Source organism: Penicillium canariense (assembly GCF_028826845.1).
Source record: "Penicillium canariense strain IBT 26290 chromosome Unknown utg000002l_segment0_segment0, whole genome shotgun sequence".
NCBI lineage: Eukaryota > Fungi > Ascomycota > Eurotiomycetes > Eurotiales > Aspergillaceae > Penicillium > Penicillium canariense.
Genome location: NW_026622729.1, coordinates 4,469,462 through 4,491,070, shown reverse-complemented (window position 1 = coordinate 4,491,070; position 21,609 = coordinate 4,469,462). Strand labels below are relative to the sequence as shown.

The 21,609-nt window shown below is 56.7% G+C and overlaps 6 protein-coding genes across 6 annotated transcripts; 4 read left to right on the top strand and 2 right to left on the bottom strand.

Moving 5' to 3' along the window:
- Window positions 1–931: 931 nt before the first annotated feature.
- On the top strand, window positions 932–2,884 carry smp3 (glycosylphosphatidylinositol-alpha 1,2 mannosyltransferase smp3; the record flags this gene model as incomplete). Its single annotated transcript, XM_056686896.1, has 4 exons — window positions 932–1,040; window positions 1,255–1,637; window positions 1,704–1,831; window positions 1,912–2,884. The coding sequence occupies 4 exons, from the start codon at window positions 932–934 to the stop codon at window positions 2,882–2,884; spliced, it is 1,593 nt and encodes a 530-aa protein (XP_056545638.1).
- A 1,430-nt stretch (window positions 2,885–4,314) lies between these two features.
- On the bottom strand, window positions 4,315–5,976 carry N7482_004770 (putative UV excision repair protein (RadW); the record flags this gene model as incomplete). Its single annotated transcript, XM_056686895.1, has 7 exons — window positions 4,315–4,431; window positions 4,491–4,949; window positions 5,015–5,356; window positions 5,441–5,520; window positions 5,660–5,735; window positions 5,827–5,874; window positions 5,959–5,976. The coding sequence occupies 7 exons, from the start codon at window positions 5,974–5,976 to the stop codon at window positions 4,315–4,317; spliced, it is 1,140 nt and encodes a 379-aa protein (XP_056545637.1).
- Window positions 5,977–7,762: 1,786 nt separating this feature from the next.
- N7482_004769 (uncharacterized protein) lies at window positions 7,763–9,076 on the top strand (the record flags this gene model as incomplete). Its single annotated transcript, XM_056686894.1, has 1 exon — window positions 7,763–9,076. One exon carries the CDS (start codon window positions 7,763–7,765, stop codon window positions 9,074–9,076), a length of 1,314 nt encoding a protein of 437 aa, XP_056545636.1.
- Window positions 9,077–10,746: 1,670 nt separating this feature from the next.
- On the top strand, window positions 10,747–13,542 carry N7482_004768 (uncharacterized protein; the record flags this gene model as incomplete). The annotated part of the gene is made up of 4 exons (XM_056686893.1): window positions 10,747–10,825; window positions 10,949–12,429; window positions 12,497–12,601; window positions 12,670–13,542. 4 exons carry the CDS (start codon window positions 10,747–10,749, stop codon window positions 13,540–13,542), a joined length of 2,538 nt encoding a protein of 845 aa, XP_056545635.1.
- A 1,150-nt stretch (window positions 13,543–14,692) lies between these two features.
- Window positions 14,693–15,659, top strand: N7482_004767 (translation initiation factor 6; the record flags this gene model as incomplete). The annotated part of the gene is made up of 3 exons (XM_056686892.1): window positions 14,693–14,727; window positions 14,811–15,158; window positions 15,302–15,659. 3 exons carry the CDS (start codon window positions 14,693–14,695, stop codon window positions 15,657–15,659), a joined length of 741 nt encoding a protein of 246 aa, XP_056545634.1.
- A 1,320-nt stretch (window positions 15,660–16,979) lies between these two features.
- set2 (SET and WW domain protein) lies at window positions 16,980–20,193 on the bottom strand (the record flags this gene model as incomplete). Its single annotated transcript, XM_056686891.1, has 4 exons — window positions 16,980–17,603; window positions 17,668–17,748; window positions 17,829–19,489; window positions 19,713–20,193. 4 exons carry the CDS (start codon window positions 20,191–20,193, stop codon window positions 16,980–16,982), a joined length of 2,847 nt encoding a protein of 948 aa, XP_056545633.1.
- Between the last annotated feature and the right edge of the window lie 1,416 nt (window positions 20,194–21,609).

The window sequence follows — 21,609 nt, the reverse complement described above, 5'->3', positions numbered from 1 at the left end:
ATGTGGAGGACTGGAGAAGGTGAGATCTGGTGCGAGGGTGCAGAGTGGTTAGCACGTGAAATGGTGGAACAGTGGAAGGTGGCGGGGAGAGGGAGAGGATCAGGGTCCGGTGAGTGGAAGGGAGAAAAGAAGGTCGAATCAGAGGGCGAAACTCACGTATAGACACGAGTATGTGACGGGGTTGTGCAGGCAATGAAGGTGGGAGGTGGGGACGAAGTCGGGGAACCGAGTGGTTAAGAAGGGAAGTGAGGTTGGCCTTAGTCACTCTGGCGGCTCTGCGACTGCCGCCCTTTCAGCCCCCACGGGCCCAATTGGGTGCCTGGAACTAGTTAACACGCCGTGTTACAGTACTTGTTCCTTGTTACTTCGCTAAGGTTCGAGTATTGGTGATGAAGCTAACTATTTTAGGGCTATTCTAGTAACTCTAGGAGATTCTGCCTGATGTCTCTGAAACAAAGGGTCAGACATCGTTTGTAAGGGCTATTTATCATACCTAATCAAGCAAAGTAGGGGCCCTGAGTATACTCTTAAATAGGTACCCATCACTCCCAGCGTAGCGGCCAATAGCATGCTATGGTGCATTTCTGAACTGTCACACCCGATAGATCGCCTGGTGTGCTGGGATAGCAGATACACGGTACATTCGGGTCCAAGCAGATCTAGTCAAACTATAGCGCTCCCTAGTTAACAGCTAGTCGTTAGTGAATGAGCTAGCCTATACTTCTCGGAACATTCTGCCGCCAGGTCGCGCCCTCAGTGATATCATCGCCAACTTCCTCCAACGCGTCTTTGCTTACTTACTTTTTCTTTTCTTTCTCTATCCCCAACCCTCCGGTTCAATCTTTCCCTTTTTCCCCCACTGGTTTCGCCGTGGTCCTCATTCTTTGTTCCCGCCCGCCGCTGTCTCTGCAGCATGTCCCACCCCTGAATCATGTGGAGACGAACCTACCTGCTCTTACTACTGATCCGTGTTTACTTCGCGCTATCGCCCAGCTATTTGCATCCCGATGAGAATTTCCAGGGCCCCGAGGTTTATGCCGGTATGTCAAAAGTCCCGCAATACGCGCGGACCCAAATCCCGTGGAAATAATCCTTGCGATACGCTTTGGGTTCCGTCGCCTCTTTTCTCGTTTGCGACCGGCTGGCTGGCCCTTGCAATGCGCCCGTTTCCGCGATCCCTCCTTTTCGACTAGCATACCCCACCATTCACCAATCTACACCTCTATAACTAACCTATTCCACCATATATTGTAGGCCGCATATTCGGCTATTCATCCAAACTCCCCTGGGAATTTACCGTCGACCACCCCATCCGCAGCATTTTCCCACTATGGCCCACCTACGAGGTCCCCATGAGCCTGCTGAAATGGTTCTACACCGAGATCGGGGCCGGCAACCCGCCACCACAGCTGGTGTACTACGCCCTACGCGGAGGCATGTTCTTGCTGAGCTTTGTGCTAGAGGACTGGGCGATCTATGAGCTGGTTCCGTCTCCGCGCCACCGGCGGGCGACGGTCGTCCTGGTGGCCTCGTCGTATGTCACCTGGACATATCAGACGCACACCTTCTCCAACTCCCTGGAGACACTGCTAGTGGCATGGGGCTTGGTTCTGATTCGGCGCATTGTCGAGAACAAGGTTCGTTCCGCCAGCGCCTGCGGGGGATGTAGTGGTAGCTTTTTAACTGACCTGACTGGCCTGCAGCAACGCTCGTCGTTCTTTTCCTGCGCCGTGCTATCGTTCATCGCAGTGACCGGTGTCTTTAACCGCATTACCTTCCCTGCCTTCCTTCTGATCCCGGGTCTACAATTGCTGCCGTACTTCCAGCGCAAGTGAGTATCTTCAGTTTCACTCCTTCGCGTTGTTCCCAACCGATACAGAATACGGTATATACTAACCCGCCGACGCGAAGGCCAACCTCTCTCGCAGCAATCCTCGGCTTCGGCGCCCTCTTCGCCTCAATAGCAATCTATACAGACACAGCCTTCTACCGACCCTCGAGCTCCCTCCTTTCCATAATCCGCAACCCCATCATTACCCCGCTAAACAACCTCCTCTACAACACCGACACCACCAACCTAGCCACACACGGCCTACACCCACACCACCAACACTTCACCGCAAACCTGATCCAACTGCTCGGCCCCGCCTACATCGTCATGATTCTCTCCCTCTTCCGTTGGCCGCTCGTGCCCTCCTGGCTGCGCAACGCGCGCGCCGTCTCCGCCGTCTCCGCAACCCTCCTCCTCTCGATCTTCCCACACCAGGAACCCCGCTTCCTAATCCCTTGCGTCCCACTGCTCCTCAGCTGCATCCGCGTGCACCGCTCGCGCGTCTTCCTCGCGGCGTGGATCATCTTCAACGCATTCATGGGCCTCCTCATGGGCGTCTACCACCAGGGCGGCGTGGTACCCGCCCAGCTCGCCATGCGCGACATCGTCGCCGCCAACACCGCCGCTCAGGGTGTAAAAGCCTATCCCGATGCATCAGTCTTCTGGTGGAAGACGTATTCCCCGCCGCAGTGGCTCCTCGGCGCGGACGGCAACAGCTCCAGCTCCGCCGCGGGACCCGCGCACATCGACACCCTCGATCTCATGGGCATCCCAGGCGCCGAGCTCATCCAGCGCCTCGACGCGACCGTCCCGCACTGCGGCGCTGTCTCGCCCGTGTACCTCGTCGCGCCGACATCGGCTACCTTCCTGGACGAGTACACTGCTACGGGGACGCCGCGCGCCCCGAACCTCCAGCTCTACCGCCTGTGGACATACCGCAAGCATCTCAATCTGGATGATTTGGACTTCGGTGATGATGGCGTCTTGCCGACGCTGTCGCGGGTGATTGGGCGCCGCGGGCTAGGCGTCTGGTCTGTGCGGCGGTCTTGCTAATAGAGTGTTTTCGCTTCTTCTTTGATATTTACATCGGGTTGGTTGGCTGGTGGGTCTCGGTTAGATTGGGTTGGAATCATGAGTGGGGATATACCTACAGTATAATAAAGTCAGCACCCACACCCAGCAGTTTCTTGTTAATTCTACTTGAAACGTTTGGGTGTGATCTTTTTCATTGTCGTTTTCTCATTGGCGTCTTCATTGCCGTTCATTGAAGATATACCAGTTTGAGCTATATCTCAGATCCGGACATAGCACTGCCCATCGGGATGGGCGTGGATTGAATGTGATTCCCGGAATTTATCTCATCTACAGTTTTCAGTTCAACACAGAACCATAGTGACTCTTCTAGTTTTTGTAGGTCTGTTGTTTGGGGGTGGGGGGGGGTGAGTTTGTGGTCTATTAGGCCCTCGGTGGGTTCCTGCCTTGTTCTGCTATGCTGGGTGTGAGGAGGTCCTATTGAAGTGTGTATACTCCGTATAGTTGCCACACTATCGCAAGATATGCTAGGTACAAAATGTACAAATGCAACCTCGTATAATTTGTACCCATGTAAAAGGCACAGTATCTAGAACCAAGAGCCTAGGCCAGAGTATGGCGACGTGTGTGAATCACACGCCAACACCTCGGCATGCCCAACCTAATAGCCATAATATACACATACACGAAGGCGATCCAGGCAGTAATCAACAGGCAACCACCACAAGCCACCAACCCAATACCCGCATTCCAGGCAGCAGGCCTCCACCAAACTCTTCTCGATTCGGAAGCTAATTGCCCTAGCCACCAATGTAACTGCCACCTAACATCTCACTTCAAGGTAGTGGTCCACATTCAACACATCCCCTGTACTCCGTACGCACGGGCACCGGTGCGATCGGCGGGTCAGCCGCCGCCAGGCCGGATTCGCATGATCGCAGCAGGCGGACGGCGCACTGACGGCCGGCATGGCTTCGCGAGATAACAAACTTCGCATGCCACATGCAGTCACCATTTCACACCTTACCCTACCGGGGCCAACCAATCAACCCACTATGCTAGGTATTCTTCACGAGACAGTCTGCCCAGGTATACGTAGTTACGATCCCGAGTCCGAATTTAGCGAAAACGTCCCATTTTGCCCATTAAGTAAGTACATGACAAGTCGTTTCGGGGGGATCGGGGGGAAATGGGGGAAGAGAAGCGAGAGAGCCCGCGCAGCAGATCTGGCCAGGATGCAACGACGCAGGTGTGGCGGGCTCAGCAAGCGGCAAGAAACTCGGGCGGTGCTCTGAGCAGCCAACCAGAAAGAGTTCATGAAGGGGAAGGGGAGGGTAAGGCAACTAGAGGATTGGGAGAGGCTTCTGCCAAATGTGGGAAATCAGCCGCAGCATGCTTGGTATTCATCAGAACATAAGGAAAGGAAAAGAGAAAGACGTTTCGTTTCAGGTTTACTCCTCGTCGTCGTCAGGCTGGTCGAAGAGGAAGTTGGCGGCTAGCTCCTCGTTCTTGTCGCAGGCGAAGTAGGCCTGGATGACGGAATCCCGGGGGAAACCCAGACGGCATAGCTGGGGCAAGGAAAGTCAGTAAATCTCCAACGAAAATATCGAGGCAAGCAAATACTTACACGCTCGATGGCATCACGCTCCTCCTCTGTAACCGAGATCGCCTGGGTGCCGGGAGGCAGAGCCTCCTCCTCATCGCCAAGGTCCTCAGCAAGCAGCTGAAGGAACTGGTCAGAGTTCTGCCCGATGATCTGGGCAATCTGGGGGTTGCCGGCGGCGACCTGTTGCAGGATCGGCTCGAGCATCTGGGGCTGCTGCTGTACCAGCTGGCGGAGTTGCTGGAAGTGGGGATTGCTGCGAAGGAAGTCCAGGTTTGCATCACTGCCAGCCGCACCGCCAGCACCCGCCGACCGCGCGCCACCACGGCCACCTTCACCAGCCTGGGCAGCAGCCTCAAACATGTTGAAGGGCTCCTCTCCACCGGTCGCGCCCCCGACATCCGCAGTTTCGGTTTGAGCAGCGCCTTGCTCCTGCTGTTGCTGGTGTTGTTGCTGCTCGCGCTGGGCGCTCTCGGGAATACCCTGGACATAAAAAATCAAAATTAAAACAAGTCCCGTCCAATTTTGCCAATTTTGGAATAACTCACGTTCAGCAGATATTCAATAGCACGATCTGGGTTGAAGAATGCAGCACGCATAGCACGTTCCACCATGGGTCTTTCGAATCCCATCGCCTCCATCTGCTGCATGGCACCCTCAGCAGCGCCGCCCATGGTTAACGCAGAGGGGTCACCAAAGGCAGCGGGCTCATTTGACTGCGTAGCACCGCCAGTGCCAGCGGGAGATGGGGTCGCCGGTGCAGCGGGGGTGGAACGAGTAGCAGGCGCGGGAGCGGCAGGAGCGGGGGCAGCAGGCGTCGATGCAGGGGCCCTGGCGGCAGGCGTCGAGGGAACCGAAGAAGCAGCCGAGGAAGAGGCAGCCTTGGGTTGCTATGTGGCAAGTCCGTATAAGTTCACGCTCATGGAAGAAGGAGAAAAAGACGTCATAATGGGGACCAGGCGGTTGTTCCATACCTTGGCAGACAAGCAGACCAAAAAATCCTTCTCTTGGATGTTGTAGGACTCGACCGTCTTATCATCCTGCAGAATTTTGCCTACATGCGCAAAGATGTCTGATTAGCTGGTGTGTCTTTGCAGAAAATCAGGAAAGTGCCATGGCGGACAGAGAGAGAAAGCTGCATTCCCACTTGCATCTCCGCAAACCATCACCACTTCTCTCAAAGAATCACGTACCAGAGTAGATCACTTTGATCCGATCCGCGCCATATTCGCCTTTCTCCTGGGCAATCTTTTCCTTCACCTGCCGGACCTGTAGCAAGCGAAAAAAGAGAAACCTGGGTCAGCCCCGCACCAGGCGGCGTCGAGCACGTCGCAGCAGAGAGGCGGGAAATATCACATACAGTCTCGGAGGGCTCGACCTCGATCACAAACTTCTCCTGCTTGAGATCCTGTACAGCAGAAAAAAAAAGGAGTCAGCGCGTCTGTGGAAGCCAGGGTGGGGGACGGTAAAGGGCTTGAAGGATAGTCCGGACCTTGAAAGTAAGCTTCATTTTGGCTTCACGGGGGGGTGGAGAGGAGTGAAACTGGGATAGGAGGGTAGGTAGGAGGGAAAGAGGAGATCAAAGATGGACCGCGGGGGGAGGGTTGGGTGGTGGACGAGGAACGATATTCAGGCCCGGCAATGGTCGAAGGAAGTTAGAGGGGCGGCGGAAGGACTGAGTGACGACGATGGCAGCAAACGCAATGCCTGAGGCGGCGCAGGCCTCACCGCCCCCACTTTGGAGTAGACCCAGGTCTGATCGCATATCGCACCGTATGCTTAGAAAGTGGGAAAGTTTCGAAGACGTGATGATCAGGATACTCGATAGTCAGCCTATGCTTACTCCATCAATTAGGTATGGCTGTTAAGCATGTACTGGGGGTTCTCGTCGTGGTGATTCCGTCTCTTCTGCAGGCATCCCGAGATTCTGTCCCCAAGGTGAACCTCGGGCTGGACCAGCCTAATGCCACGTTATCCCGTTCGGAGATGGCGAGAGGACCTTCCTGGCGGGATCATCAGTGCGATTTCTCAATTGACTGGATCGGGAGCCGAGCCTTCACGTCCAAAGGCTTTGCTCGATTTCGTGCATCGAGCATAGACAGGTCTTCTCAACAATCCATGGAAAGAACTCGCTTATGAGGAATCAACCCACGACCCCCCGGCCGACAGGGGTCCAGATTGACAAATAATAACCAGTGATCTCTTCTCCAGGATTATGCAAGTTTGGTTAAACTTGTCCAGTATCGACTGTCGATCTATGGAGCCTTTCGCCCATAGTATTTGTATATACGGGGTATACCGGCCCCGGGACCTGGTCCCTGTATATACCATCGACCCTATCGGAGCCACTTTCCTGGTACGAGCACACCACTGCAGACTAAAGTGCAACCACATGAACCCAGCAATGGACGGGACCAACAATAGACGAAGCTAGATTGCCAGGATTCAGGGGAACCCGGAAGGTTGTTGCGAGTGGCAAGTGACATCTCACATTCAGCCGCGCCGGAGATCGGGACGGGCGATCCGCCTCCATGAGCTCGGTAGACCGTCTCGCTTGGTCCTGCAAAGGCTGGATGGATCATATAGATAGTGTGAAAGCTAGCGGTACAATTGACAGCACTATAGAAAGCCTTGTCGGCCTGTCTGGCCATGTCTACCCCGGAGTTACCGACCCGCTGGCCAGGAACCGGACCCATCTGGAACCTTGGATTCCGCATAGTATACAACATCATCTGTACCCTATTGAGATATACCTCTTCAATTAAACTAGAGCAAATCTAGGTAGCATCGACAAGCCCAGACTACCATCTGCCCGCAGTTCCTTGACTCGACCAAGCGTCCCCGTCTTTCTCACGAACCCTATCGGACTCTAACCACCCTGCCGGGCTGATCGGTCAGATCGATCTGCTATCCCCAAAAGTGATAGGTTGGACAGGACTTGCAGTTGCTTGCAGTTGCTTGCATTCGATATGCCTGATACACTTTTAAGCCACGCTTCGGGCTATGCTTTCGCCCCGTCCCGCTCCACGCGAACCACAATGATAAATATGAGGCATTCCCTCGTCCTGCAGATTCATCCTCGAGATCGCAGGTTCCTCTGTCTTTCCCGTCTCCGACCTGGACGCATTCTTTTAGAAGGCTGTCGTACAGGCCGGAATCAGATCACCGACGCGCAGTTCTGTGTCCTCGTTCTTTATACACCTCTGTGTTCTGGTTCTGGTTCTGAACCCGCTGCCACGCTCTCTCTCCCACACTCTTGATCCGTTTCCATTCATTCCCTGCCCATGCCGTCGGCAATGCTTGTCTACTCGCTGGCAGGAGCTGCTTTGCTCTCTGCTCTTCTTGTAACAATCCTCAATGGCTTCGCGTACGCCGCACTGCAATCGTTACCCTCCCATACCCCGGCAACTGGGTTAGCTCCCGTCCTCCTCAGCATCCTGACCTGCCTAGCCCTGTTGGCCCTCAGCCTACTCATCCAGACGAATGCACGGAGTGATGCCCACTGGCCTACATGGAAGATCGGCGTTTTCTACTGCACAGGTGCATACCTGCTCATCAGTACCGCCTCTTTAGCGGGCACAATGGCTACCCACGATCTATACAACTTGCCGAGACAGGGGGGCATCTTCATCGCCCGCTCCATCATCTGGGCCCTGTCCATCCTGACACAGGGTCTCTACTACGGCTTCCTCCTGGTGACCCTGGCCCATCGCAAGCCATGCCCAGACTGGCCGCACTCATACTCGCAGGAGCTCAAATCGCTCCCCGACAGCCCCGGGTCTGTCGCATTGCCCGCACAGGCTCTCTGTGACCCCTACCCGGAGCTGAAACAGTTCGACACAAGACGTTCCTCGCTGCGCAAGTATCCGCGACGCTCCCATCGCTTCTCGGGGGGGACACTTTGCCTTGAGAGCAGCGAGGAAGCTAAGCACAACTCTCTCGACAGGAATTCATCCACACTTTCCTCGCCTGAGCCATCACCCTCCACCGAGCAGACAACCGAGCAGACGCAGGTGCAGGTGCAGGTGCAGATGCAGACGCAGACGCAGGCGCAGACGCAGACGCAGACGCATACACAGATGTCCGACCCGTTCGTTTCAGACCGTGACACTCGCCCCCTGCTCCGCGGCTCCAGTTTCCGGAGCATACCCAGTCTACGCCGCGAGCAGAATATCCAGCTCTCGCTCGACAGCCTCGTCCAGGCGTCCTCGCCGACAGCATCAAGCTTCGCGTTTGACTCGCCCTCCGTCTCGAGCCTGACATTGGCTCCGCCGGAACCCAATGGTAGTGGGCATAACCCTCCATATCCATCCGCGTCTCGCGAGCACAATATTCATCCCCTCTTCCGCTCAACGAGCCCCTGTCCCAACCCGAACCCGACGCCGGGGAGCATAGTGAAGGCGTCGCCTTCTGCGGGCCAGACGATTACCCAGAAGACGCTCACGCGTATGCGGTCTGCGCGTGAGCTGCGTGCGCCTCCCCCTTCCTCACCGTCGCCGTCGCCTGGTGTCGAGATGGAGGGCCGATCGCGGCTATACGGGCGACGAAGTATCACGCCGGATGAGAAGGGGCGTGGCTTGAACTTGTATGAATCTCTGCAGAAGAGATGAGAAGACAGGAGATGTGACCGAGGGTAATGTCGAGATATGAATTTTGTTTGTGCGTTGGCGTTATAAGGTATTGAGCCATTTTGTTGTTGTGGTTGATAATGTTCTTGTTATCTCTTTTTCCTTTTTTGCGTTAGTCTTTGACTTTTGCTGCGATATGGGATATATGTTCTGATGATTGATCTAAGCGATTGGCCTTATTTTGTTATTCTTATTTCTGAACTATTATGACGGGATTGGGATGGGATGTACAAATGGCATTGGGACTGGACAGGCCTGGAAGGAGGGGCCTTTGTGAATACCACGACACTATTAAGACTCGTCTTGTCATACTTAATTCTTTACATTTCATCCGCCACTGCCTCGACAGTAGGAATCATAGGAATCATAGGAGTCGTAGTCGTCCTGAAGTAGCCCCTGCTACGAAAGGGATGGATGGATACTTACTTCCCGAAGCATGCGATGTCGCCGCGTTCGTCGCTGTCACCGGCGGGTTACCAAGTGGGTCGGGCCGTTTATTTTTTTTTTTGCGACGGCCGGATGGGAGGGAGAAGTACGCAGCAGATAGGGGATGATGCTTGATGTAAGCAGCTATGAACGGACGGTAGTGAGCTATGAGCTATTCGCTTAAATTAGATAGGGCCTTGGGCGCCTGGTGGTGAGGATCACGCCCTCGAATTACCTAGTTATTACTTACTGCGAGCGAGCGAGTACTGCCGCCGGGAAAAACCACCGAGGCCTTTTTCCTTTCTTACTTTCCTCCCTACTTCCCCCATCTCCACCGGGTTCTTAACGAACATAATTACTTGTCTTGATTACCCTGATTCTTTTCTTTGATTCCTTCCCATTATTCGCAGACTTTCCCACGTCCGCCCTTGCGTCCGCACACCTGGCCCATCCCTCCACCCTCCTCCACCCGGGGGATCCAGTCAAATCCTGCGCGACCCGAGTAGATCGCCGACCTTGCAACTTCACTTTGTCACTCCCCTTCACCCCCGACGCCATATCGTATCCCCCCCCCCCCCCCCCGAGGTAAGTTGATTGTCTTCTTGATTTCTTCTGTTCGTCCACCCCATCCCCGCCCTTTTCCATGTAATTCTGTTTTTCTCGGCGCACTACCTGCCCCTGTCCCATGGGAGATCCGAACAACTACGTACGCCCTAGCCAGCTGCTGGTATTATTCCCATGCTTCCACTTCCATCTCCCATCGGGAATCCCATTCATACTTCTTCCTTTCGTTCTGCTCTTTCTCCTCCGCATCCTCGTCTCCTTCATGTCTACTCTTCTTCCTCCCGGCCCTTTCGGCTTTAACAAACCCCTACCCTCTGCTCGTCCTGGCGACGACCTGTGATGCAGTCCTCGTCGCGGTAGTCTCCTGCATCTCGACTGGTTTCACGGTCTGCCTCCTCCATCAAGCCCTTCATTGTCCTTTTACATCACTTTCTTCCCATCTTCCACCTTGACGATTTCATGTTCCCGCCATCTAAAACCCCCGCCCGCTTCTTACTGTGCCGGGTTTTCTTCTATTTTCCATCCACTCGTGTCTCACCTCTTTATTTGAATGCCGTTTTTTCATCGCACCGTGGCTGCCCCCTTGTCTGCATCGTCTCTTACTAGATTCTGCGAAACCACTGAAACACTGTACTGACTCGTCCGGACAAAAGACCGTCGCGATGGTGGGCAGACGTGGAAAACGAGGCGCGGCGTCGGCCAATTCCAGCCCTGCGACGCGATCTTCGCGCAATGCATCGAGTAAGTAAACCTCCTGGGCTCCCCATCATGGGAGCATGATCTTCACCCTGTTTTTCTTTGTGCCTTTCCTTCCACTCCCTTTCTCCAGCCCCGTGTCGTCCGGGATTCTCATTTAATCGATAGCCACTTACACACCGCGTGGCCGTGGACGGGGTCGTGGCAGAGGCCGCTGGGCCAATTACTGGGCCGGCCGAAATAGCCTCCCAGGCCGCACGTCCGCGATTGCCCCTGCGGACGAAGAGGAGTCGCCCACTGCACCCAAGCGCTCCCACATTATCACGTTCAAAGTACCTGCTCTACGGACGTTGGGACTCGTATCTTCTTCCACCAATGCGCCCACTCCGGATGATGCCGAATCCATTGCGCCGTCCAGTACCCCCACTGGCTCACAGAACCCGGAGACGCCTCGTCCCCGGCGTTCCAAGCGTGCAATGGCAGTCCCTGAATCTTCGCGCACCACCCGCCAGTCCGCCCGTCTCAAGCCTTCTGGGGAAATGTCTACGGAACAGACGACCCCCAGCAGGGCCGCCGACGAGGCCGACGCGACGGAACCAGAGGAGGACAGCTACTCAACTGAACGACAGGACCTAGATGATGAGGACTATGATCCAAAGCCTCGTATGAAACTGGCCTCGCTGACCCCGGGCATCAACGAGCCATCTCATGCATCGCCCGACCACGCCACCGACCCGGACCACCCGGAGTTGACCAGAGAAGACCGTGCCATGCTTGATGCATCGCACTCTCCGCAAACCTACTCTCACGAAACAGACGACGAGCCCCACCCAGGCGCGAGGCATTCGTCCGAGCCCCCGCGAAGCCTGTTCTCGCCGCGCCTCTCGCGCAAGCGCAGATCCACCGAGATGAAGGATGAGTCGCAGGACTTCGAGTCTGTCGAGATGCCCGAGCCTCCGACCACGAAGAGACTCAAGCTCGAAGACCCCGAGGCCACCCCCGACAGCACCCTCCAAAACGGCAACGAAACTCAGTCTGTCCCGGAGTCCTCTCCCGACGAGGGCGCCACCGCCGAGGCAGATGAGCTCGAGGCGGCCCCTGTCGTCGCCCGTCCCACCCGGGGCCGGGGCCGGGGTGGATGGCGAGGGCGCGGGCGTGGACGAGGGCGTGGCCGCGGCCGAGGCAGCCGTGGAGGCGCCATGGGCCCGGTTCGCTCAACGGCCGTTCGCGCCCGCGGCGGACGAGGACGAGGCCGGGCGCGCGCCGCAGCCGCAGCGGCCGCCCTTCGACGCGGCGGCAAGCGCATCGAAGATGAAATCTGGGACAGCGAGAGCCGCCGCCGGTCCCCGTCGCCCATCCCGATTTCCCAGCCACTTAAGGATCGGGCGGAGGAGTTGGCTGCCTTGTTTAAGAAGGTGGGCCAGGCGCAGCAATTGGCGCTGAGCGTGTTGGCGGATCATTCGATGCAAAAGATTGCGCGCGATAAGAACGTGCATATGGAGTGTCCGGAGTATGGGCAGGTGCAGCGCGAGCTTGCGGAGTATGAGCGGAAGGCGCTGACGCGGTGCCGGGATGATTTTGATCTAAAGGTTCGGTCGGCGGAGAAGGTGTATGCGGGGAATATTTACATGATTGAGCAGAGGACGAAGGTATGTTGTGATTGACGATGTTTTGGCTGGGTCCAACCGGTTGGGGCTTACTAATGTTTCGTTGCAGGAGCGCATTGAGAATATCAAAGATGAGATGTTTTATGCTGCTCGGGGCAAGTACATGGAACTCGTGATGGGCCGTCGGGCTGCAGAGGATGATGAGCATACGGAGGTAAGTGTGCAGAAGCACGGCTGTTCGCGATACCGATCCGCATGGGCAAAAGCTAATGATTCCATCAGACTGATGGGTCGGACCCCGAAGCTGAGGAGCCGCGATATTTGTTCCGCATTGGCAAGGCCGGCATGAGAGAAGTCGAGCGCGGCTTCTTTGCCGAAGCCGTCCGCAACCCCGACGGCGCGGCCGCCTTCGAGCGCGGCTGGCAGATGTGGGAGGACTTTGTGACGAAAGTCCGGCTGGGCGAAGACCTGAACCCGCAGATGCGGGAGCTAGACGCAACCCTCGACGCCGCCGCCGTCGAGTATGTCGACCGCACCATCGCCTCCATCCTGCAAGCCGCACATGCCGTAGCGGACGGCCACGAGCCCAGCGCGCGCCCCTCCTACGACGGCGCCGCCGCCGACATCTCCAAGGCTCTCTCCGTCCTCGCCGACATCGCCCTAACAGACCCGCACCCGACCCACCTCCCCCAGATCCGCCCCGACCTGACCATGCAGCACCACCAGAGCCACCGCGCGCTCCTCCCCCAACCCCAGGGCATCAGCGTGCCCCCTCCCCCCAGCATGGTTCATGGCCCCACCGACCCTCGCTCCTTCATCCTCCCCCCGCCCAACACCCACCCAGCAGCCGCGCCGTCTGCTCCCCGCACGCTCCCAGCTGGGCCTGCCGGACCCCTTCGCCATGAACGGCCCACCCCAGCTGCCCCCGCCCCCGGGTTCGAACTTCCAGCGCCTGCCGCTGCCGTCCTGGCCGCCCGGCCACCCTCCGCAGGGAGTGCCACCGCCGGGGCCGGGGCCTGGACATCACGGTTCCCACGGTCCTCACGGTCCTCACGGCCCCCATGGCCCCCACGGCCCTCACGGCCCTCACAGCGGCCCGCCGCCGTTGTATTTCCCACCGCGGCGGTATTGAGCGCCCGTGAGAAGCGGGATTGAATCGATCATACGATGAGATGCTTTCCCTCCTCCGCTTGCAGCCGGTCTGCGCCTGTGCCTGGATGCCCGACGTTGATGTCGACATCCACGTCAAACAGACCTCGATACATCGCACTGCACTAGCACAGCTGCGTGACACTGGAGCCCTTGTACCACCACCACCACCACTACACCCATACATCCATACCCCTACAACTATCCCGCCCGACTCTGCCCCTTCCCACAACGTCCATCCCCCATACCATACCCGTGTACGCTACCCTTCACTTCATACCATCTGCCTTTCAGCGTCGGCGTTGATTTTTCATCTCCATCTCCATCTCCACGTTTCGAGGATGGGATGGCGATTTGTTGTTTACATCTACTTTTGCTGGGTTTTCTTGAGGGGTGCTGGGGCTTGTGAAATATGTTATTCCTCCTTTTTCTTTGACTTGGTTCTTAGTGGTGCTGTCTCTCCGTAGTTCTGGTGGTTTCTGTGTCTTGAGTCGAACAGGAGAGTAGAGTAGAATCTCGGTGGATCGATATCCTCATCCAGTTGGCGCTGGAGCGTATGAGAGGATCTCGGCTCTTCTCGACCGGAAGGCAACTGATCCACCCCCATGCTGCGCCCTCCATGACTATCCCCAACTCGCAGCCCGTCAACATGAGACAGCATGAGTCAGGCTTTGCATGCTCGTGTCACAAGTACCCTCTACTTTGCTTGAGCAGACCATCCCCGACCAAACAGAAGTACTCGCTACCCGCGATGAGTCGACGGCGGCTCCACCAGCGGGTCCAGGCCAGCGCCCCGCTGATTGGCGCGAGCTTTTGCTCTTTTTCACATCCCACTTCGCCTCGTCGAGACGGAGACTGAGCCTGAGCCTGAGCCTGAGACGAAGCCTGAGCCTGCAGATTGCTACTATATAACGCCCGCCGTCCGGTTCTGTCCAGTCCGATCCCACGTTCTCCTAGACACACGACCACAATCGCTCTAGATCTGCCTTTTTTGCCGCAGAGCCTTTTTCCAGATCCACCCGCCCGCGGTCGTTCCATCCTCACCTCCGTCTCCACCTCACCTCCGAGGATTTCTGCGCTCGCTTCTACCCCTCCGACCTCCCCTTCTTTCACCGTGATACCCCCTGCAGACGCCGTCGCCGTCGCATCCAGCACCATGGCCGTCCGCGCGCAATTCGAGAACTCGAACGAGTAAGAGCCCCTCCCCCTCAAACCACCCAAAAACCCTAATCACCTAAAATCTCCAATCGTACTGACCCTCTCTCTTTCTGCAGGGTTGGCGTCTTCGCCCGTCTCACAAACTCCTACGCCATCGTCGCCGTCGGCGCCTCCGAGAACTTCTACTCCGTCTTCGAGTCCGAACTGCAAGACGTCATCCCCATCTGCCACGCCACCATCGCCGGTACCCGCATCGTCGGCCGGCTGACGGTGGGCAACAAGAACGGGCTGTTGGTGCCGACCACCACGACCGACCAGGAGCTGCAGCACCTGCGGAATACGCTGCCGGACGCGGTGAAAATCCAGCGGATAGAGGAGCGGCTGAGTGCGCTGGGGAATGTAATCTGCTGCAATGACCATGTTGCGCTGGTGCATCCGGATTTGGAGCGTGAAACGGAGGAGATGTATGTTCAATTCCCCATCCCCCCACCCAGATGAACCTGAACCTATGAACCCCCTTCCCGGAGACTAGTACTCGTGTTCGAGATCGAGACTTGCGGGTGTTGGGGAGCTAGAGCTATGTGCCGTGCTAACCTGATTCTTCTAGCATCGCCGACGTCCTCGGCGTCGAGGTCTTCCGCCAAACAGTCGCCGACAACGTCCTGACAGGCTCGTACATGGCGCTCTCTAACCAAGGTGGTCTCGTGCACCCCAAGACCTCCATCCGCGACCAAGACGAGCTCTCCTCGCTGCTGCAAGTCCCGCTGGTCGCCGGTTCCGTGAACCGCGGCTCGCCCGTCGTCGGCGCCGGCATGGTCGTGAACGACTGGCTGGCTGTGACGGGCTTGGATACCACGGCGACAGAGCTGAGTGTTGTGGAGAGCGTGTTCCGGCTCGGTGAGATGGCGCCTGGTGGCGCTGGTGCTGGCGTGAATAAGGAGAGTATTGTGGAGAGCTTCTACTAGGGGGAAGGGGTTTGTGGAGTTGGCCTTTTTATAGTGGCCGGAGTCTCTCGCTCTCTTCCTTTTTTTTTTGTTATCTAGGTCCGGCAATGATGATTGATGACCACTTCTTGTTCGTGGAGGGTAGAGTGGCCGTGATTGGTGATGTAGAGATCTAGATGTAGAGATCTAGATGTAGAGATCTAGATCTAGACCTGGCTGGGCCTGGGGCTATCCATGAGAGCCGTGTAGTGCCTATTTAAGCCTTCATCCCCGATCAATGCCGAATCTATGCAGCATATCGACTCGGCGAACCTCCGTTTTCCCAACTCCCATGATGGCGCCTTTCTATTTCCGTCATGCTAGGGTACAGGTACAGATACAGGTACAAGTACAGGTACAGGCATCAGTCTTACTGGACAGGCAATTCAACCCACAGCGGATGTCAAAAACAATGCTGCCATACGGCTGGGCCCCTCGACTTGAATGGATGGAAGTTGGAAGGCCAAGGGTGTAGGGATAGACGGTCGTTAACCAAACCTAATGTTTAGGGTAGGCTAGTGGGATACGATTTCTACCCTCCTTGCAGCACGCTCATCCCAACCCAATGGAATTCGAGCCGCAGATGACATCCTCCACCTCGCCCAACATCCTATGTCACACCACACCCTACATCTACAGGCCAGAACAGCGCGAACCCGACGGTACAAGACATGAGGAAATACCTCAAAAGAACAGCTCAAAAGAAAATCCACACACCCACTGAAAGGCAACCCAAACTCCTTGATTGCAACTATGATCGGGGTATTCTCAAATACGTGCAGCTAGGGAACAGGAAAAAAAAGAAAAGAAAAGAAAAGGAGGAAAAAAAGATTCAGAAGACAAGTGTCGAAGCGAAGCAACGCCAGGGCAAAACAAGGCTAAGTAAATTAACCACGTCCGCATCGGTTGTCGGCTGTCGGTTCCATATGCCTCGTCCAGCAGGGAGGGAGAGGAGGAGGAGAAGGAGAAGGAGGGGAGGAGGATGCTGATAGACGTAGGGGGTTGGGATGAAGAACCGGCAAATAAGATGGAAAGACAAAGGGATGGGGTCTGGATGGGAGCCTTCATACCTCACCATAGTACCTGGTAGGTTGGTAGATAGGTAGGGTAAGCAGACATCCCTCCAAACCATGCAAGAAAAAGAAACAGAAACAGAAACGCTTTTTACCACCCCACTATCAGGCAAATGCAGAGAGAAGGAAGAGCCCGGGTATAGAAGGCCTTCGCAGCATCATCTCCTCTTCCCTTTCGCTCCTTTCCACAGCACCAGTACCGGCACCGGCTCCAGCTCTGAACAGCGCACTATACCCGCCCTTGGACGCTGATTTGCGCTGGCGGCCGCACCTGCATATCGCCCATCTCCACGTCGACAGCGGTCCCGCCCCGGTCGCCGGGGGCGTCCTTGGGGGGAGGTGGAGCTTGGGGCGGCGATATGGACGAGTACGAGCCATCTGCATCGGCATCATCCTCTGGACGTACGTCCATGGGCGGCGGGGGAGGTGGGGGAGGTGGAGGAGTGGACTTTTGGCGCTTCGAGGGCGAGCAGTCAGGCTCCGAGGGTGGGTTTGTGTCGAGGGTGGGAGATGCATTCTCCTCGCGTTTGCGCTTGAGAGTGGAGGCGGACGGGTCTTCATCCAGAGGCGAGGGTGGTTCGGCGCTGGGGTGTGTATTGGGGTTGTGGTCGCCTTCATCATCGGACATTTTGACGTCCTGGTCGTCGGCGGGGGTGCTGTCGGGTTTGGTATCGCCACTGCTGGGCGCCTTCTTCGCGGCTTTGCGGGCCTCGCGCTCCTTGTGCTTGGCGGCGGCTTTCTCGAAGAAGGACTTGCAGTAGCTTTTCACAGTTTGTTGGTGTTTTTCACTGATCTTGGTTGGGTCTGTGACGCGCTGCTTCTTGTAGTCGCCTTCGACGAGCTTTTTAGCTGTCTGGAGGGAGAGTCTTGTTAGATGGGCTGCATGGGAAAAGAGCCGTAGCCTGTATGGGGCGTACCTCTTTTGCAAAGCGCTTGAGATCGTCCTTCGGGATCTTGTGCTTATATTGGTCTACCACGTGCTTGATGGTCGGGTGCAGCTAAGCATTTGGCATCAGCATGAGATTCGACATTTTCTGATACGCACTGGCCTGGGGCTGCATGGGCTGTAACCACTTACTGTGTTCTCATACAGCTTCTTCTGCTTCTCCAAAGAAAGCTTCTTCCACCAATCCCCTTCCTTCTTTTTCTTCTCCGGCTGCGGATCCGATGCGGGTTGGGGTGTTCCGAGAGTCTCGCTCTTCTGTTCTGAAGGGGTCTGGTCCTGCGAGTTCACGATTCCGTCGATGATGCTCTGCAAGGCGAGATTGCGCTTGTTCGCGGATGGAGCAGCAGCAGAGGCGGCCGGAGCAGTCGGTCGTGTCCATGTCGTCTCGCCTGATGCCGAGTAGTAGTAAACTTGGCCCCCTTCGGCCTCGGCGGTGAACCAACCGTCCGGCAAAGGCTGTCGGATGCGAGCATCATTGCGACGCTCCCGGCGAGATCGTCCTCCTCCTCCCCCTCCTCCATGATGATGATTGTTTCGGTCACGTCGCGGCTGGCCGCCGCCGTGCCCTCCTCCTCGTTGTTGCGGTCCCACGGGCGATGGAGAGCGGCTGACAGAGCGCTTCTGCTGCTGCTCTCGCCCGGACTCACGGCGCTCAAATTGATTGACAGCCTGCTTGGTCTGCTGTTCGCCCCTCTTCATGCGCGGTATGCGGTATCCAACCTCCAGATTGGCCCAGCTCGCCAGCAAAGCCACCGCCTTGTTCTCTACTCGCCCATCTCCGCATGTTGTCAACGGCTGAATATTCGACTCAATCTTCGAATCAATGATCTTGTTCCTCGTGAGACGCGGAAATGTGTCTAGGATATCCAAGATCTGCATCATCACGTTGTGGTCCTCTTTCCACATGGCCAGCTGCGAGTTGAGAATCTGATAGCCATGCATTTTGACCACTCGATTGCACACGCGCTCGTCCTCGCACCGCTGAATGCGCCCTAGCAGCTTGACGGCAATCCACTTCTCCTGGCATTGCATCAGAGCGGCCATGACCTTGGTCACACTATGCTCATCCAGCGACTTGGGCTGCACGCTGTCCACGTACTCCTCATCATTCTCCTCGGTCTTCTTCTTGCGCGGACGCCGGGCCACCACCGTATCCCAGCCATCTGCATCGTCAATGCCCAGGGCTTCGATCGTGGCATTGGACAGCTTAGTCGCGCGCTCGGTCTGGGTCCGTCCACCAATGAACCCCGTGCAATTCGGCTCTCCGCAATAGCAGGGCTGCGGATCCGCACCGTATCGATCAACGTTGTAGTTGAACACGAGCTCCTCGCCCGCCTGCACCGCGCGCTCCGCAAAGATGCCCATGCGCAACTTCTCACCCACCACCCACTTGTCGACATAGCAGTTCGGGTTGCACGAATGGTTGCAGAAGCGTCCCAGGTTGCCCCGTTTCGTCGCGTCCACGAACTCGCCCTTGTTCAGGGACATGAAGTAGAAGTGCTTGATGCCCTCCTCATCATACTGCCTCATGCGGCGCCGGAACTGAGGCTCGCCCACCACCTCGCCCACATACTCGAAGATCAGTTGGTGCGGGTCGAGATTGGTCTCTGCGCGGAGGCCGAATCCTTTCTTCTCGGTCTTGATGACGGAGACTTGCGCGTACTGTTTCTTCTGGAATCGCTGGTTCCGGCAGTCCGGCCCACAGCCGCAGTCGCCTACGCACTCGATCTTGGTCGCACGGTTGATGCAGTCGGAATCCTCGCCGCATGCTGAATTCTGGCCGGCTTCGGGGTCTGGTGGAGAGAGAACATCACTGGTGAGCGGAATAGAAAGAGAGAGAAAAAGTCCGGAGCAATCAGGCGAGGGGAGAGAAAGAGGGAGGGGAGGGGGGTTTTTATTAGAATCGGGGACACACGCCTCTCGCAACGGCCCCGGACGAGGCCTTGCGCAAGGTCCTAAAACCCCTCCAGGTGGCGGTGCAGCAGAACCGTAGGAAAGAGAAGAAGAAGAACATACCCCACTCCTCAGCACAGTCACACTCCATCGCATGTTCGGTGTAGCCCATGTACTTGTTCGCATACCAGCACGCCTCAATCTGTTCAAAAGTGGCCAGCGCGTCCGCCGTACTATCTGGCAAATGCGAGAACAGCTGCGGCGGCCGCGGGACGACCTTCTGCGAGGAAGTCCGAGACAGCTTCAGCGGCTGATCCGGTTCCTGCTTGACGATGACATCGCCGCCGACCGTCTGCTGCTTCATCTCGAGTTCGTCCTTGATCGCGCCCGAATCGGAGCTTGGCGTCCCGACCCTGTGTGGAGGTGTGTCGGCATCGGTCGAGGCCTCTGTCTTCAGCAGGGGAAGAGGCGACCGGGAAGACCGCGCGAGTCGGCCATTATTCTTCAGGGCGTCGTGGCTGCAGCCGTTGACCGCGGCGGGCGAGTCCATTTTCGCGGATGCTGCCTCGGAATCTTGGGAGTCCGCGTTGTCATGGGCAGACATGACGAACACGGACTACGTGGGGGGTGGTTTGAGAGAGGGTGAGATGTAATGGAGATGGAGGTGATGGTGACGGTGGGAGGATTGAACAGAAGTAGAGAGGAAGGGAGCAAAGGAGAGAGAGAAAGTAGAGAAAAGCACAGCTTTCATTCGAGAGATAATCTTAAACTGACAGGCCGCTCTCGTCCCCGTCGCGCGCGCTCACCGCCCACGAAGGCTGGTCCCTCGGGGTATACGCCCGTGTGTACAGAGCCTGAACTGACGACGGAAGTCGAACTGAAGTCGAGCTGGAGTCGATCTCATTCTTTCCACAGTTCGCCACTCTTCCTACCCGATCCTCCTATCCCTTCTCCTCCGCCGACAGAGATCTGATTCGGTCTGTGTTCGCCGACGCGTCGCGCGACCGAAATCATTCCTCGTCCCTCAGGTTGCGAGAGGAAGCCGACTGGGAAGAATGCGGATAAGTCTATGGATTCGGCGCCGAGGCAATATCCAGCGTAGCGAGATGAGGTCGGGCTTTTGAGCAGATCACCCTCTTCCCGGAGGTCTGGTCCGAGGCCGACACGCTAGACGACATGCCGTGCCGCGCCAGCTTCTCTGCGACGAGCGACTAGGAAAGGGGCAGCACCGTGCACAACCTCGTAATCAGACCGGATGATGCAGGCAACGGCCCACCGGTTGCACGCGACACAGAAGATTCACGGTAGTCATAGGCTCTGCGAGGCCGGCCATGCTCAGGGTCGTCACGAAATGCATGCCGGGTGGACGCTGGATTGTGGACGGTGGATGGTGGACTCTGGGGCTGGAAGCAGTAAGTAATGTGTACTGCGTCAGTACCGTCAATAGCGTCGTGGCCGTAGCGCTGTAGTGTGTGTAGTGTTTGTACCCTGCAGGGCCACGTCCACGTCTGGGAAGGCAAATGAGTGGATGAGAAGCCCCGATTTGGAGGTTGCTGCACGCTGTGGAATTGACTCCGGGCGGGGGAACGATTGGATGGGAGCGACTCTGGGGCGCTTCTGTCAGATGCGATGCAGAAATGCAATCGATGTCTGTGCGGAGGGCATCGATCCAGTTGGAAGCGAGAGGTAGTGGGAAAGGGGAGGGGAGATTGGCGGATGATTATCGAGAAGAGTAGCAAGATTGGTTGGAATTAAATAGGAATGATCACATCATCATAGAGACCTGGATATGACATCGTTGGGGGAGAATATCGTCGCCATCATCGTCAGGTCTGGGGAGACAAGACATGCGCTAAGCATGCGGAGTATTAATCGGAGGGTCATCAATCATTAACGGCCAGATGGAATAGATGTACTCCATATAGGTCGGACCATTGGCGATCCACGGTCATGGCTATGAGACTATAAGATTATAAGGTTGAAAGATCCAAGCAAACAGAGCTAGCAACTTCTTCCCGCC